At 35.4% G+C, this 17,735-nt stretch overlaps 1 protein-coding gene across 2 annotated transcripts in view; it reads left to right on the top strand.

Annotated features, from left to right (window-relative positions):
- The first annotated feature begins 951 nt into the window (after positions 1-951).
- The window catches only part of LOC145692843 (neurobeachin-like protein 1), a 561,942-nt gene continuing 545,158 nt past the window's right edge, over positions 952-17,735 (top strand). Inside the window, exons 1-4 of one of the 2 annotated variants that reach the window (XM_081768357.1) lie at positions 952-1,359; positions 7,742-7,936; positions 10,928-11,077; positions 13,977-14,166. In XM_081768357.1, coding sequence (XP_081624483.1) covers positions 1,309-1,359; positions 7,742-7,936; positions 10,928-11,077; positions 13,977-14,166 — 586 coding nt within the window. In that variant the 5' untranslated portion in view covers positions 952-1,308. The remainder of the gene's footprint in view (positions 1,360-7,741; positions 7,937-10,927; positions 11,078-13,976; positions 14,167-17,735) is intronic. The other variant, XM_081768365.1, reaches the window with a different exon arrangement.

Raw genomic sequence — 17,735 nt, forward strand, 5'->3', positions numbered from 1 at the left:
GTTGATTAGGGATGAAACCATCGCGGGCGGGTGTTACAGGTTGTCTTGTTCAACATTCCAATGATTACCTTCTAGAAATCAGGAAGACTGACATTTTTTCTATCTTTAGCTGACCCTTGGGAATAAACTCAACGAAGAAAAATCCAGATAATGGGTGTGGCAGATGTCAAGTCTTCAAATAAATGAAAATTGTAATGATCAAAATATTTCAAAAATTTTCTGGATATGCTAATGATTGCAATCTGATATTAGGGGTGTGAAAAGCGAATATCTTTGGGGGTCTTCATCGAAGTTCAGGTAGTGTTGGAGTGTTAGGAAGTATAGAGAAATCTTTGGATTGCCTATATAACAAAATACAGGTTTCTTTATTTTGTATCTAGTCCCGTCCGTACAAGTTTCATTTAAATCTGATATATATTTATGTGATTTTCAATGTCATAGAAGAGGGCCATATTAAAGCTAAAGAGCAGATTGACCCTTAAAACCAACAGTTGCTGGTATAAGAATATATAAGCCTCTATTTTGTCTCTAGTGTCCACTGTATAAGTTTGATTAAAATCGGAGACACATGACATGAGTATGATATTTGCAGCCAGAAAAAGGACAATATTGAAGTTGGAGCGTAATCCCCCCCCTTAAACCCCATGGTTGCCTTCATAACAGATTATGGACCTGTATAATTTGTCTCTACATTTCACCAAGATCCATTAAAATAGGTGTATATCCCGGGGTAAAAGTGCAGAGAAACGCGGGTGACATCCGCCTCCCACTTCCAGAATATATCTGTAGCGCCCTCCCACTTTCTAAAAATAATTACAATGGGCAAAGATAGGCACGGTGGACGGTGTGACGTCATGCGTCCCCCTACCTTTCCAGATCCACTTTTACCCCTGTGTATATCACCTGGGACACCCTCCCCAGGCATGAATGAATATTGTGTATTCCAAAACATCTAAAACAAACTCAATGTTAATGATTTTTTAATTTAGAAAAAAAAGGAAATTAAGTTGAGAAAAGTGAAAAGGAATCATAAACCATGCCTTGCCAGATAAATACAAAGACATATTTGCATCGATTTGCCCTACTGCTTTAACTGATTCACTCAACATGGCGAGATGCGAAATGCAATGTTGTGATACAAGTGGTTGGGTAGTACACTGTACAATTACAACCTCCATGGTTTTAAAGATTAGAATTATTGAGGGTAGTATATTTATTTTTCAGTACCAAAATAATGCACAGAGATTGTGTAATAAGTAGTGTATGAATTCAACAGTGCAACAATAATGATATTTAACAATAACAGACATGGAGGCTGGAAAAGATGTATACCACTTGTGGATTCAATACTCAACAAAGGTAAAGGAGAAACATTTGGAGTTGTTTTTGAGTTGTCAACGTTGATTTGAGTACAAGGAATATTTCACATAAGGTGTTTACTTTACTTAATATGCTTATTATGGTATATAATATTTTAAGGCAATAATACTGGAGTAGTTTCAGGTGATGCGTTAAGCAGTTCACAGTCGAACCGGTGATGGCAAATTGTTTGACAGCTAATCTCGTAAATGATACATTAGATTGTAAATAAAGGAAAAAATATATTTAAGACTAGTGCAAGTGTGTAAATTAGGATTTCTCAAATATTAATAATATCACAATGATTTATCTGTGACAAAGGTATTATGCTTTAAAATATTTGCCGCAGAGTGGATCCAGGGATATCGAACGCAACTAAACCTAAACTAACCTACTCTACCCAAAACTAATCTAAACCTTAACATGCTGTACCTGCACGAAGGCTTTTGATTTACAAGTTATCACATACAGGTTTACATTTGGCGCACGACTAGAAAGAATTGTTAAAATAATACAATTCTTTAATTAATTTCCTTCTGCTTGTCCCATAAATGGTTTCTACTGGGCGACATGAAAATATCTCGCTTGATGAAATTCAAGGGAAGCATCAGAAGTAATTGTCGAAAAAGTAAAATTATTTTACGATTTGGGGATAAGTACAGCTTCCGGATATGTGGGCTTAAAAACTACAGTTCAAAATACAAATCAACCTGTGCTAGGTGGCCACTAAAAAGCACGAATGCTATCTAACCGAGTCAGGGTAGGGTGAAGCTGGTGGCCCCGCGCGAGGGTCCGTCCGAAGGGAGCAGGCGTGTCATCGATGGTGAATATGCGCGCAATCGAGGTCAGTGGAAAGAAGTGGTTTTTGGCAGTGATACGAGTTTTAGTAGCACTTGTTATGACTTTATACTAGTAACGCTTCACTTGTAAACATAAAATATATGTTCTCTACACTTTTGAGAAATATGCCGCCGGTGGAAAATAGCGTCTAATAGAGCCATCTTTCATATGCACTCACTTATTTTATCCGTCGTATAGCACTTCTAATGATTTTACACTAGTAACCTTACACTTGTAAACCTAAAATACAGCTGTATTACTTTGTATTTAATTCTGTCGCATGCAGAAATTTTTTTTTTCTTATAAACGTGTTTTTTCGTGCGAAGTATTGAATTTTATAGGTAAATCTTCCAAAATGTGGTGCGCCAAAACAACACCTGCACCAGTTATATAAATATTGGAAAGAAGAATTTCGGGGTTTTAATAATCTAAGATAGAAATTCCGAAGATAATATTCTGATAAATTATATCACTGAAATTCAGATACAGAGCTTGGTGCTATGATATTTTAGTGGGTGGGGGGACACATTCATGAAATTCTCTTAGCACAAAATTCACTCTTACTGTCTTAGAAAGTGTTTTTTAAAAGAGGAATTGCATTATTGAGTGTAGGTTTACTTTAGGACGGCTAAGTGTAAAATATCAACCAACTTAGTAAGGGCAGGAAGGGAGACGCAGAGTTCAACTGTAGGAAGCAGGCACGTCAGCGATAGTGGATATACACAAACTAAGATAGTGAATAGACACTTCATATTGCATTAAAACACATGCTTTACGTGTGGCACAGCTTTGCAGCACATCTATGATCACTTTGTACACTACCCTCACATAACACTTCACTTCATCATGCCTTATGGTGTGCGGTATTACGTGGTAAAGAGCACACTCTGCATTTCATATTTCTACCTTAATATACATATAAGAGGTAAGCTCTCGATACATTTTAATTACTTAAACAATCCTTTTGTGAACCATGATATCTTCCTCATGTTTTAGAAATTATGTGGTTTTATCTTCGTAATAGCCCATAAGAAATCCATGAACTGATTTCCTATGTGAATGCAATGTGCTAAGACATAATCCATAACGATAAAACTGTCCGACAGGCACGTCATCTAATAACATGAGGAACACAGTATGTTTCTGTAATACTTCTGCTTTCTTCGTTCGGACGCACTCTTCCCTCCTTCTCCCGCTGTTGCTCGGGCCCAGTAGCTTCGTGGGTTAAATACATTTCTTGCCTTTAGTGGACATCTAGCTCAGATTTTTTAGTGTTTTTGCACTATCATTTTTATGACATATGTCTGCAGCGGTTAAGCCCTTCTAAAGAGAATCTGGACTCTGGAATGCAACTCCTCCCATAAGAATAGTTTATAAGATGTTAGGAGTCGATTTCGTGACGTTTTTAAAGAAGCATGTAATCCATAAATTATTCATGTATAGTCCCATAAACTGGGACTTTTTTTTTCTTTCTTTTTACGTGGCGAGAAATTTAAATATTAAATGTAAGAGGGTAGTTTTGAAAAAAATCATTCCGTTTTGACGTGTAAAAGAAAACAATGGCGATAGCTTAAGAAGAATGCGAACGTTTTACACGATTATACATCAACTTTAGGGGAAAGTGATGATGATAATCAATGATATAGCGAAATGAAATTAAAAGAAAAAAGGGTCGAAACGGGAGAATTTGTAGGAAGCCCAGGGCCACAGTGTTTATACATCACAAATCCCACTTGTGTGCTGAAACCGAACCAGGGACTCCACACACTAGAGGTCTAGCGGGGAACGCTTTACCACTACACCACCAGATTACTTCAATAGGAAACACCATTTCTTCTTTGATGGAATTAAGTTGAGCCGTTTTTCTCATGTACAGTTTCAGAAGCTTAAAAGTTCCAAGTCATGTAATCCAAGTTTCCTTGGAAGCAACATAGTGTGGTAAGGAACGGTCTATACTGTGAGGCTTAATCTGACATGACTAGCTATCTCTGAACCTGCCGACTGTACAGAATTCAAGCATTAGTCGTCGTTCGGAGATCACATTAATAGTAAGTTCTGCCTTCATAATTTCGGTGTTGGATAAGGATGAAAATCTTCAAATTAAGAAAGAAAATAATAAAAGAAAGCCCAAAGCGTCAGTCAGCTTTCCTTGTTGGTGGGAGAGCACTGATCTTACATAAATTGTAGCTCCACGTCTCATAGAACATCCTTGTTGAAAAGGAATACTAAACTTGCAACAATCAAACAGATCTTCCTATGACAGTACCCAAGTGATGCCCTGAATATGAGGTAGGACGGATGCAAGAAAAAGGGACGTTTCTGGTGCCTTAGAAATTAATGTCAAGAAGTCAGAATATTGAGTGTCATCTAGACTTTATCTATAAAATTGGTATCCAAAATGGTTACTAGAGATGAATACTCGTTAGGTGAATGGAAACAAAAGGGTGTAAACATTTGTAAAAAAGGATATTATCTACAAAATAATACAAAAGAAATAAACAGAAAAATAGATCTTCTGGCTTTGGGAATGACTTTCATACAGAACGCAAAATAATGCACAAATGCACGGTCTTTTAGGGTGGTCCTCAAAGCTCCATAAATTATTGAAAAATTTTAACAAGGTACAAAAGTTACTGCGTAGACACAAAAGTCAATTCTGGCATTAAGGAAGTGGTATGTACTTGGCATAACCTACATAGATATAACGAATACATGCATTGAAACTAGAATAAAAGAAAGAAAAAGAGTATCCAAATACAATAATCAAACGATTTTAGGACTACCAAATACATCTAAGTGGATCGAAGCATTCCATAAAACAAACGAGCATTTTGACAAAGCTTCTTCGCTTATAGAAAGAAAAATAGTAATCTTTCTTCATCAGGACAAGGGACCTGAGATTAAATCTTGACAAGGAAGACCTAGACAAACAATGGGACTATAGAAACATCAGAAATTACAGCAAATAATAAAATCGCTTTTGGCATGGTAGACCCGGGTTCGATTCCGGGCGGGAGCTCATATGGTTCGGATTCGACGTTAATCAGTAGGTCCACGTCTCATATAGCCTCGCTGCTGAACGGGACGTTAAACTCAAAATCAACTCAATCAACAAATAATAAAATCTGACTCGTACTGTTATTGTATGAAGTTTTCACAGCATTCGAGTCAGTGCGCTTCTCAAAACATCCATCTAGTACAATGATGATGGGAAAATGTGCTTGCTCAGTGGTAGAAAGTTCATCTTTGATGTATGTGGTCCTTAATTCGATTCCAGATTACACCAAATAAGCTTTGTGATGTACAAACATCGTGTGTGTGATTTTTCTCAAACTACTTCCGTTTTCTCCCATTTCCTTCATTCCACCATTTAATTCATTGTCATTATCACCATCTCCTTTAGCCTACACGGCATAACTGTGGAACGTAAAACTAAAAGATTTCATTTCATTTTTACAATACTAGTGGACATGGAAATAATTGTTTTAAAGTAGGTTGATGACAGACACTTTATGTTTTTCATAAATTGTTCAGTGAAGAGTTATCAACTGTAAGAATGTAAGAAGAGGAAAGAAATGTCTACTACTAAATTTCGACGAAAACTGGTGCTTTTTTTTTTTTTTTTTTTTTTTTTTATATATATATACAGGGGTTGATATTAATTAAGCAGTTCAAGAAGTAGTCCATAGATTATAGGCTACATAAATCAACATACAGTGAGGTTTGCGAAATATTGTAGAAAAATAATACCTCAAGACGCAATATTTGCTCTCTTTTATACAGACTAAAAACAGGTGAATTATGAAAATCTCAGACTTGCATGTACATATACACAAACAACATAAGTTAATGTATTCCTAAAAGATGGTAACACATAAAATTATCTGGATACCCACTATAAATAAGTGTCACTGGTAACTTTCTAAACTACCTACAGTATGGCGATACTGGAGAGCAAGACGAGGTAAGCATACCCGTCTTTATGCTACTGTTAGTTTTTTCCTAGTGGCCCATAGCGTAGTCGCTAACACTCTCACCTTTGGTGCGAGTGGTCTCAGCTTAGATTTCTGATGATGACACTCAGTCGTAACAGCTTTTTCAGACCAGCCATCCTGAGAGGTTTTTCGTGTGCTTTTCTTATTCACACCAGGCAAATGCCGGGATGGTACCTAACATGCATGTCTCAGACCGCTTCCTTCCTTCCTTCTTCCCCGAATAGCGTGCTCGCCGAGGCACGTCATTCCTTATATGTAACGGGCTTAAGGCAATAGATGTCGGTAATGCCAGAACTGTGTATACATAAAAATAAAAATTCAGTTCTATCAGAGCACAAATTGGGTCTCGCTCAGGTATGCATCCCCAGAAACTGATACGTTAGCAGTGATAGTTATGCGGTTAATAGAGTATTAGATTAGTGTTCTTTTCCTCAGTTGGGGTAAAAATGTAAAATTTACAGGGAAACTTAAGAGCACGATACGAAGTGTAGTATGAGACATAACAGAAAGACAATCAAAGTCACCTCTATAATGAGCAGTAAGGAGGAGGAAATAAGATTCAATGTAGAATGTAGAATTTGTGAAGATATGTAGTGTTACATTAATATATGTCAGCATATCAAACACACTGGTTTATTAACAGCAGAAAATTCATGCCGTCACACTAGAGAAACGTGTACATGTAATATGAAGCGGATACATTCTTGCATCTCTAAATGAAAGTTATAAATTTAAGAAAAGAGCGTTGTAATACCAATTAATTTAATTCTTTTCGAAAAGGTAAATACGTGTACGAAAAACTTGAATCAGTTCGTTCAGCTACATTTCTAAATATGCAGTGCTACTTACTGTAATGAACTAGTTACAAAATGTTTCCACGCGCTCCCACCGACAATAAATATTTTTTTCCTCCTACAAGGAAAAGAATGAATATAGTAAATAATAGTAGTGAAATAAAACCAAATTTCGACCTTCATTGTATTGTTTCAGAAGAAACATCTGCAATTATTATACAGATTTCCCCATTCCCATCTCTTTGGGCTGTATTATCAAAATTCGCGTAAGTGAATGAAATATTCATGTTTGTTTGTTAAACTTAACGCTCCTTTCAGCACCAAGTGTATATCAGACGAGAACTTAACAGTTTAAGCTGGAACCCAAATCATCGTAATGGATTCAAATTTTATTGTTCTACCAAAAATCGAATCCGAGACCACATGTACCAAAGGCGCACAGGCTAGCCACAAGACCAGCGAGGAAAGGGATATTCATATTCTGAGTCAGGAAAAGCTCCGTATTTATATCAGAATTTGTGAACTTCATGTAAATACGTGAGAATAGTGTAATTCGGTACTCCTCAGCCCTTTCGAGGATGAATTTTAAAATATTTGTTGTCTACAGCTTCCCCAGGGATGATCGTCGTACTAATAATGGCCCCATTCTACAAAATAGTTTTTGCAAAGTGAATGGGATTTGGGAACCAGTGTACTCGTTCTTACTCAAAAGTAGGTTTCTGTGTATTGATTTTTTTCTTTTCTTTTTTGCAGAATGACAAGGTGTATTTCCACCAGTTCATCCAGTCTTTTGTGTCAATTTGGGAGTCTCAAATAGATCTTCCATGGCAAAAATTGCCTCCCTCGGTAACCAAACACGACAATGGACCTCACTTGAAGAGACTACCAGAAGATTTCCTTGCTGCTGTCAGGAAGTTCACTTTGCTTGCAAAGGAGGAAATCAAAAAGGTATGAAGATGTTTTTGAACGCTTTTATGTTATTTATTAGTAATAACTAATTACTATTTTATAGAATAAACAGTAGTATTAAATATAAAAGTTCGTTTAGGATTTCTAGAACACATTATAGGTGAGTATTAATTAGTATTAAATATTTGTAAACTAAACTAAACTAAGCTCCCAAGTGTTACAACCCACCAACCATCATTGGCGGTCAGACAGTTTTAGGTGCGGTCATCACATGGGCTTCCATCGGGCTTATCTCTGGGCATCTACACTTTACTTCATACCTCTGTCAAACATTTCTACAATTGCGTCATGATACTTGAACATCAGGGAAAGGTAAAACGAAGACTACAGTGTACAGTGGCGGTGGAGACACCTTGTCAAGTTCATAAACCACACATCAAATGATGTGTGATCTATGATTTCATTTGACGTATGGTCTATGGTTTTGACAAAATGTCTCCACTGCTGCTATACTCTGGTAAGTCCATTTCTTTTATCTTTCCCAGATGATTTTATTTTGCTGTCTCTTGTTTTTGTCCTCCTTAACCAAGACTCCAGGGGAGAGTCGAAAGCTCAAAAGTGCAAATGTTTTCAGAAATAACATAAACGTTTTAGTAAACCTTTCTCCGTATAATATTCATTTCGCAGGTAGGTATATATCTAATTCCATTTATCTTACAAAGGCAATTCAGTTGTTACAAAGTCGCTAACGCTTTCGTCTTCGGTGTGAGCGGTCCCGGGTTCGATTCCCGGTGGGGTCACTCGGTCGAAAAAGTGCAACACACTTTTTCAGGCCAGCCATCCTGAATGAGGTTTTCCTGAGTTTTCCTCATTCACACCAGGCAAATGCCGGGGTGGTACCTAACTTATAGGTCCCACGCCGCTTCCTTCCTTCCCCCATCCTTTCTTCTTTCCTGTTTCAGCAGTAAGTTTTCACCATCATCCGTGCGTATTCCTCAAGCAAAAAACTAACGTTGCTGAAGAACTACTTTTTTTGATTAGTCCCCTTTACTATAGAAATAATGTATATGGTTCTTGAAGTATTGCTGTTAAATTTCCTTGTTGAAAACCTACGCTATATTCTCATTTCTTTTATCCAAACTCGAACAAGAAACATCCACTCTGTAGGAATAATAATTAGCAATTATTGAAAAGTTGCCTTTTAAATTTCCTGGTTATAACCTCTGCTGTTTCATTCTCTGTATTCAAAATTGAAGTTTAAAAAATGCTGACAAGTTATATATCTGTGCACAACCTACTTAACTATCTCACATCATATTGTAGTCTGGATTGCTTAGAAGGAACATCTAAAACATGTACTGTCTCCTCATTACTTGTAGACAAATTTGATTTGCAAAAATGTCATCAAGTAATATTCTGTGCCCGAAAATCTTAATTTTCAACCTAACTGTATCCTGAATCCTTGGAATGTAACTCATTTTCGTGATGATGGCGAAAATTTATCGCTGAAACATTTGAATTGGGATTGCTTTTTGAATGCTTATGTGAGTGCTTAATGTTTGTTGTGATTATTTGATATGCATTTCATTACTTCTTTAAGTAAGTTCATTCAATTCAACGTTTCGAGTTTAAGCGTAACTCGTCAACTACTATGTTGGAAAAAATATGTAGAACGGCACCTACTCTATGTATAAAACTTGTTAAAAGGTAGAGCGATAGTTACATATGGGGCTTCGTAATTATCTTGTAGAGAACTGAAAAAGACAAAGTAAAGAGATCCCAGAAACAGGAATGGTAAGTAGAAAGATCGACGAATCCTGTTTGTTAAAATACGAGTAAAGAGGCGACTAAGAGTACCACCCCTCTGTATTTCTATGCTATACTGAAGACCCGTAAGGGAGAAACATCATTCAGGCAATAATATTTGATAAACTGTATGCATCCTTAATAAATGATAAATTCACCTCTGTGTCCCGTGCAAATGTGCAGAGGACAGAGATGAATTTATTATTTATTTAGTGATGTGTAACGTATCCATTGTATACTAAATATTTAACTTATTTTTTTAGCAAGTGTGTGTAAAAGTAGTGAAGGAAATTGGAAAATACGTTAAAAAATTAGTAGAAAATGTAGTTTAATGCGTACTTAATGCTAATAATTGTAAAATATCTCCGTTTTATATTTAAGTGGTACCTCTTGATTTCGCTCGATCTGGGTATACAATATATTAAATAATTGTTCAGTTGTTCAACACATTGTGAAATGATTTTGTTTCCATTCAAGACTCTTCTTGACATCTACACCTCAACTGTTAAAGTTCTACGTATATGTTGGGGATATTGTCGTGCCGATAGTGACTTTATGTTGCCTTCGTTGTAATTGTAACATTCAGCCTCATTTAGGCTCATCTTTATGTTAGAAACTGTGTGCGTGGGTTTTCTCGAAGTTTTCCCGTTTCCTCCCACTTTCTTCATTCCATCATTTCATTCATTTCTCATCATCACCGTCTCCTTCAGCCTAGCTGACATAACCGCTGGATGTAAAACTTAAAGATTTCATTTCACTTTTCCTTGAGGAGGGACGGAAGATTAATGAAAGTTCATTCTTAAGAAAGAATTGGTGAAATGAGAAAGTGGGAGGAAACTAAAACACTTCAAGAAAACTCACGAACATGTAAGGAAACGGGATAACCCGTATACATGATGTCTACCTTAAAAATTTGTAGAATTGTAATAGCCAAAATAGGATCTTACGGATTTCTTGCGGCTAATCTGAAACACACTCTCCTCTAATAGCATTTCAGTAACTCCAATAATAAGTAGTACAGGACTTCATCTTGCATAGAATAGGTAAATAGTATTCGAGCAGGACTTTCAGCTCTCGCCAGGGTCCTCGTTCACTGTGGATAAAAGTAGCAATAAAATGATTTAGGATATATATTTATGAAAATAAAAAATTCATTATTCTTCTAAAATGGATGGCTGATTGATGCTTTTCTACTAATATAATTGTTTTCTTGCATTTTTTTAGGAACCCTTGACATGCGGCAATTTAGAGAATATTACATTTTTAGTGCGAAGTCTTATTATATTGTGTCGTAACTTCGACAACATCCCGCATCTGGCATCTGGTGATTTTGTGAGCAATATAGCTAAAATCGTTGCAATAGTAATTCGAAAGGTAAGGTATTATGGGTGTTTTTATCTTATATAAGGGGAAGTAGAAAAATTTGCTTTCTTGTAAAAATATGTTTTCACTTAAGTGGTGTTACGTTTTATAATGTGCTCAATATATGCACAGATTATATATATATATATATTGGGTGTGTCCATACAACAAAACACGACCCCTCGTACCCTGTCTGGGGTGGACCTTTTATAACTCAAAATTCAAGCCCCTTAAAATAATGATGGGCGTGTTTTTGCGTTTTATCATATTCTTAGTCGTTTCGAAGATACACCAGATGGCAACAGACTTTATGGACACGAAATGTGAACCCCCGCCATTTTGGATGGGTTCAACATAGGGACTTGAAACTTTCGGCAAAACATTTCTCTTGTCGAGACCTTTCTAACAATATATTACTGACCCCTTTGCCATTTAAAATTTTCAAGTTGACCCCACGTACCCCTATATGGGGTGTCTGGGGTGGACCTTTTATAGCTCAAAACTCACGCCCCTTAAAATAATGATGGCCGTGTTTTTGCGTTTTCTCATATTCGCAGTCGTTTCGACGATACACGAGGTGGCAACGGACTTTATGGACACCCTGTATATAAATATATATAGGCCTATATAGTGATTGCCAAAAGTCTGACAATACTGCTGATTTTTTAGAATTTTCCACATAAAAGACATTGTGTCTGTACAAAACCGTGTTTATTGATCTTGTTTTGTAAAATAAACAACAGAAATGCATGATCCTGTTTACTTTGAGACTCGTTTGTTGAGCAAAACTGGTTTGCAGTAAACAGATAAATGACTAACATGACTAACATCACGCTTTGTCTGAGGATGCATCGTTTCAGCTACATCTTCTGATGTTTGTACGACCCTTTATCACTAGTTGTCTATTTATTACATCAAACAGTTGATTGTGAATGTTGTATACGCTTGAATTGTATACGATTCTGAATTTTGCTGCTTTCACTCGCATAAATTAATAAATTAGTGTAAAGTACGTGCAAGTACTGTAAAATGCGGATGGAAAACTGTGAACTAAGTGTCGAATCACGTGCTCAATTTATTATTTTGAGAGAAGAGAACCATTCTGTACGAAAAATTGATCATTGGTTGCAGATAGCAATCGGGGCGATAGACTCTTGAAAGACAGCCACTAACTGGTCGACCAGAAATAACTCGTAAAAGCAAATTCATTAGAACTACATGCAAACGGAATAGACATTTAACCGCTTCGGAAGTAGCAACAGAAGTATGAAAGAACCATTCCCAGTCATTACCAGATAGGATGATAGTATGAAGCCTACAGATTTATAGGCTTGTTGAGTACAGTTGCAGTAAAGAAACTATTCCTTCCAGCAGGAAATACTGAAAGCAAAAAGTACTATTGGCCCATAACATAATTATTGGACTGAGGACCAATAGAAAAAGGTGCTCTGCACCGACGAATCTAAATCTCAACTTTTCGGTTTTCAGCACCAAATGTTCGTGCGTCGCTTTTGTGAGAAGCGATTTCATCCCGATGCGTAATAATTATAGTAAAACACGGAAAAGATAGCGCCACTGTGTGGGAATGTTTTACAGGCAATCAAGTTGGCGACAGTTCAAATCAAATAAATAATGGGGGAAAACGTGTATCACAACATTTAAATGAGGCACGCAATTCCATTAGGAACGCGAATTTTAGGATGTATCTTTGTACTACAACAGGATAACGATTCCAAACATTCTTCCAAATTACGCAATAATTACCTGCAAAACAAAGAAGTTCTCTTCATCACAAAAAAGGAGTAGCCTCCAAAGTATCAGGATTTGTCATCCATCGAGCTCTTGTGGGATGAACTTCACATGACAGTTTGTGAAAACATGTCAACGAATATTGTAGGTCTCTGGGAAGTTTTTCCAAGCTGTTGAAGTTGTATAGCTTCGCAAAAGTTAAATAACTTGATCAAACAAATGCTTGGGATTTGTAAAGCGCTTATTAAGGCTAAGGATCAGCATTTCGATGAACGCAAACTTCCTTTGACAGTAATTATATATATAGATATACATGTATAGATAGATATCTTCAAAGTAAGTAATGGATACAACAATTTAAAATATAAGTGCATGCATTAGAAATTCGTCATATTCGCACAAAAATGAAATAATCACGTTAATTATTTTAATTAGCTTTATTTGTGATTTTCGTGTTGTGGTTCTTACACTATAAAATCGAGACTTCTATAGTAAGATTTCTTCAGAATGATGACATTCGCTTATTTGCCATTGAAATTTTGCTCGCCTCTACATGCTTCCTTAACATGTTTCAAAATAAAAGAGGTTTAAGCGTCCTGGTGTTAAATGGTAATATAAATCAAAATTATTAATTTTCTCAGCGAAATTCATTTTCATTTCATAGTGCATAATTCGCAGGAGGCTAAGTTCCATTAGAGTTGTACTTAAGAAACTAGCCTTTGTTTGTCTGTTAACAAATAATGACCTCGATTTTTATTAAAATACAAATTGTAAATGTGATCCTTCTGTAGGCATGAATTCTAAGTGAAGTTTTAATCATTAATACTTCATTGTTCCTCTGGCAACTACGTCTTGTGATTCAAATCTTGTAACTTTTTCTTGTCAGAGGATAGCGAAAAAGGAACCCTCATCTATTCAAGATATGATTTTGCCGTTAGAAAATTAAAACAGAAAGAAAGAAGAACAATCTCAAAATATCTGATACCTAAACTAGAATTAGAGATTCCTAATTGCGAAAAACCAGGCTCATTTGTTCTACCTCATTTGCTAGTATAATAAGATTTTATGTATATTTGAGCCATATTTAATTTTTTTTTTTTTTCGTATTTGTTTATTTGTGTATGTGTTATTTTAACAATATACGAATATTTTAAATTTTCAGGTGATACACAAAAATCAAGATTTAAAGAGAGCAAGTTGTACGCTTCTTATTTATTTCTGTCACTTTCTTGAATGTTTGTACGACCCATATTTTAAATGGAGGAAGTTTTCTTGTTGTGGCTTAGTTGATACAGAGAATCACAGCTATCAGCCCTGTAATCTTCATGTAGAAGTTGTACCTTTTGTTTATGGTAAGGTTTTCTAGGGTTTTAACTTTGTAACTGTATAGTTTAATAAAAGTCTTTGTTATTGAGAACGGTTATTTTTATGTGGATAACTTATTCTTTAATAAACATTCGTTGTGAGTGTTAAACTTCTATTTAACAAACTACGAAATTCTAATACGGTACTATCATTGTAAATTAAATGTTGCTTACAGTGGAAGACTAATTTTCAGCTAGGGATAATTTTCCTTTGTATACTGAGAAATAATAATGTGCCAAGTAGTGCAGGATAAATTATTGTGTATCTGATATACTTGCAGTGCATATTTAGTTCCAAACTGTTAACGTAATATTTAATTTTCATCAAAATAGGACTTGTTTTAATATTGTGTGATTTTTCACGAGGGAGTGTGACGGAAGTGTATACTACTATGAATATCAAAGTATTAGTGTAATATGATTGAAAGTATTGAAACCTTAATGACAAAAAACGTTGTCCATAGACTTTATTTGATGGTGTAATTTTAATTATTAATTGCTAATGTTATTGTTAATATTTTCGCCGTGTTTATTACTATTCATATAACATATACTACTGAGCATGTTGAACTGTTTGTTATAATATTATTATGTTCTTTTACATTTTATTTTTTCCCTCATCATGTAGTAGGGTATAAAGACAGGAGAAGAAAAGTTAAATGTAAAACTTTAAGTGAACGTGAATGATGTAGAAGTTGTTAACTTCTAAGAATATTTAAGATGCGTAGTGATAGCGAATGCACGATTGTGTTGAATACAACTGAATACCAGCTTTTATTTTTAAAATTCCTGCGATCAAAATTATATGTAAGTTATTTTAATACTTGACTATTTGAAATTTATATTAATATTTTCATAGTACATCGAAGTTTTCCTAAATGTCAGACGATCAATCTTTGGGCATTATTTTGACTTTCAGAGAATGGTAATATCTCGGTTACTTTCCGTCATATTTGAGTAAAACGAGTACTGTTGTATCCAGAATAGACCATCTTTATTACGAATGAATTATCTAATGCGTGACATGTATGCCACGTAGTAAAGTAAAGAGAAACCAAGATGGTGGAAAGAGTTCCCCATTGTTTGACAATAGGATGTGAAAAGAAAGATAATAAAATGACTTTCGTGTCATATCAACAGTTGATAAATGACGTGTGTAATTATTTTTAAGCCTAAGCGAAATAACTAAACCATTTTTCCTGTCTAAAAATAAATAAGTATGACGATCGTTTTCAGTCGACAAATGGTCTCGCAGAATATCACTTCCATCTGTCGAAAGCAATGATGATGAAAAGATTAAAGATCTCAAAGAACAAGGAAAATTTTCCATTGTGAAATTTAATGCTATTATGCGTAACGCGTGCTCCGATATAATCTAGTTACCACACCCGCCCTTAGTACGTGTGGTTGTAGATTCAATTGCTGATGGAATTAAAAGTATTTAGGATGATGACTTACCATCATGAGGCGATCTAGGTTGTTAATGACAACGGAACCGACAGGCGTAAATGGGTTCTGTTGAGTTTCGGGCATGAAACTGAAAGAAAGTGTTTGAGAAAAACGGTTTCGGACCCGTACCATAGACAAGAAAATTGGTTCCGGTCTCGCAACTAAAATTGATTTTCAGAGAAAATCGGCTTTGCTTCCGAAACAAGGAATATATATATTGATTGGATCCATTACCGTAATCGATATTGCAAAAATACCATGCTTTCGTTGCTGTAGGTAGTTCCGCCGATTTATGATTTCACAGTTGCTCAACATCGTTTGGAGCTTGTGACGATCTTGAGCTAACGATGTGTGCAAGTGATGATGATGAAACTGTTTCAAAACATAATTTATCTTTTGTTTTTCGATTTCGTGAACAGAACCGATATTGTGATTTAAAACCGATAATGGTAATGCATAAATCAGACCTGTTAATTTTTTAACTTTTGATAACTAACTAATGCAACAACAAACAAGAAATAACATAATATATCAAATAATTTTGCAAAAGATACTTAACCAACTATCCAGTTTATTAGTTCCAACATCTCTTCCCGGTATTAGCGAGATTAAACAGCTTTCTTCTTATATGAACTCTTAGGACTACTAACTTCTTTACCTTGGATTTTAAGTTCTTTCAACTCAAACTGCAACATATTAATATTGGCATCTCTTTCGCATAATTCGTCTTTGACAAGAGAATGCATATTATCCGTCATTTCATCAACTCTGTCGTTAAATATATATACCTCGGACACGTTTTGTGTCAACCGTGTTTTCCATTTTTCGCCAACTCTAAGTTTTTTCCACTTCTAAATGTTCTCTACTTCTTCCTTACTCTGTTCGAAACCAGTATCATCTAACCCAGATTCTACTTCCTTGTGCTCAACTTCTTCCGGTCTCCCTTCAGCTTCTGGTGTTCAATTAATTCATCATCAATCATCGGTGATTCTAAATCATGTTTCACATTCTGACTTATTGAAGTTTTTTGTAGTGTTGCTTTTAATTTCTTACGGAGTTTTTGGATCCTGAGGACCCACCATTCATATCTTTTTCTGAACTGTTGAATTTGTTGTACTGTTCTGCTTGGGAAGCGGTTTTCCTTTTAATTGATGCTTAGTTTTCAAAGCCTCATCTCTTATGAGATATTGAGATGTTGATCGATTTGGCTACTTGATTCATCTAGATGGATATTGATTTTCTCCGAGGGCATCTGAAACATGTTTAAAGTTATTATTTTCCAGTGTAATAGGCAACTGTGGATTCTTCATCTTGTAGCCCCATTGAATTATAATGGACAATTTCTGTTTGTTCTACTTTATGTTGTTTAATCACATTGGTTGATAGACTCGCGGACTATCCTTTCTCTCTGTTGAGTGAAACTTGATGTACGCTTTCTACAATGTCATCATTTATCTCGTTTAGTGCACATGCCTTGCAAAATGGTCATTTCCTAAACATTTGAACATTATTTATCCTTTGCTGGGAATTTTTCCTCTACGACGTGTTTTGAGTACAAGCGAATATTGTACATCTTATGTATGTCACTGGAATAAAGTGATGTCAAATCATAAGTAGAAGCACGCTTTTTGTCATAGCTTCCATGTGTTGACTTAGGAGACGATGGTTCAGATTCTAGACTATTGTGGTACCGAGATTTGTTTTAGGTTTTTAGTAGTGCCTAACCACATTAAGACCTGTATCTTTATGTTTTTTTTTTTTTTTTTTTAAACAACGACATTTATACTTCTGTTTGTTTTTCAGAGACGGCTATATTAATTCTCTTGAAACTTTTATTTTCTCAGATTATTAGCTGACACCAAGTAATTTTGCATCTAACCCCCAATTACTACCTGATCTCTAAGAAATTGATCTAGACTTTGTTCAGAGTTGCAAAATGTTGCTTGACTTCTTAAAACTAAGATGAATTGCAACAATGATTGATTTCCACTTGTTTTTAATCAGGAGAACTTGTATCTTTCTATAATTTCATTTGTGGTGACTCCATAATGATTTTTCATTAACTTTTTAAAGCCATTCAGCTTATTGGGTAGTAATGTGGGCCATGT

The sequence above is a fragment of the Thermobia domestica genome, chromosome 1, assembly GCF_964235325.1.
Source record: "Thermobia domestica chromosome 1, izTheDome1.hap1.1, whole genome shotgun sequence".
Classification (NCBI taxonomy): Eukaryota; Metazoa; Arthropoda; class Insecta; order Zygentoma; family Lepismatidae; genus Thermobia; species Thermobia domestica.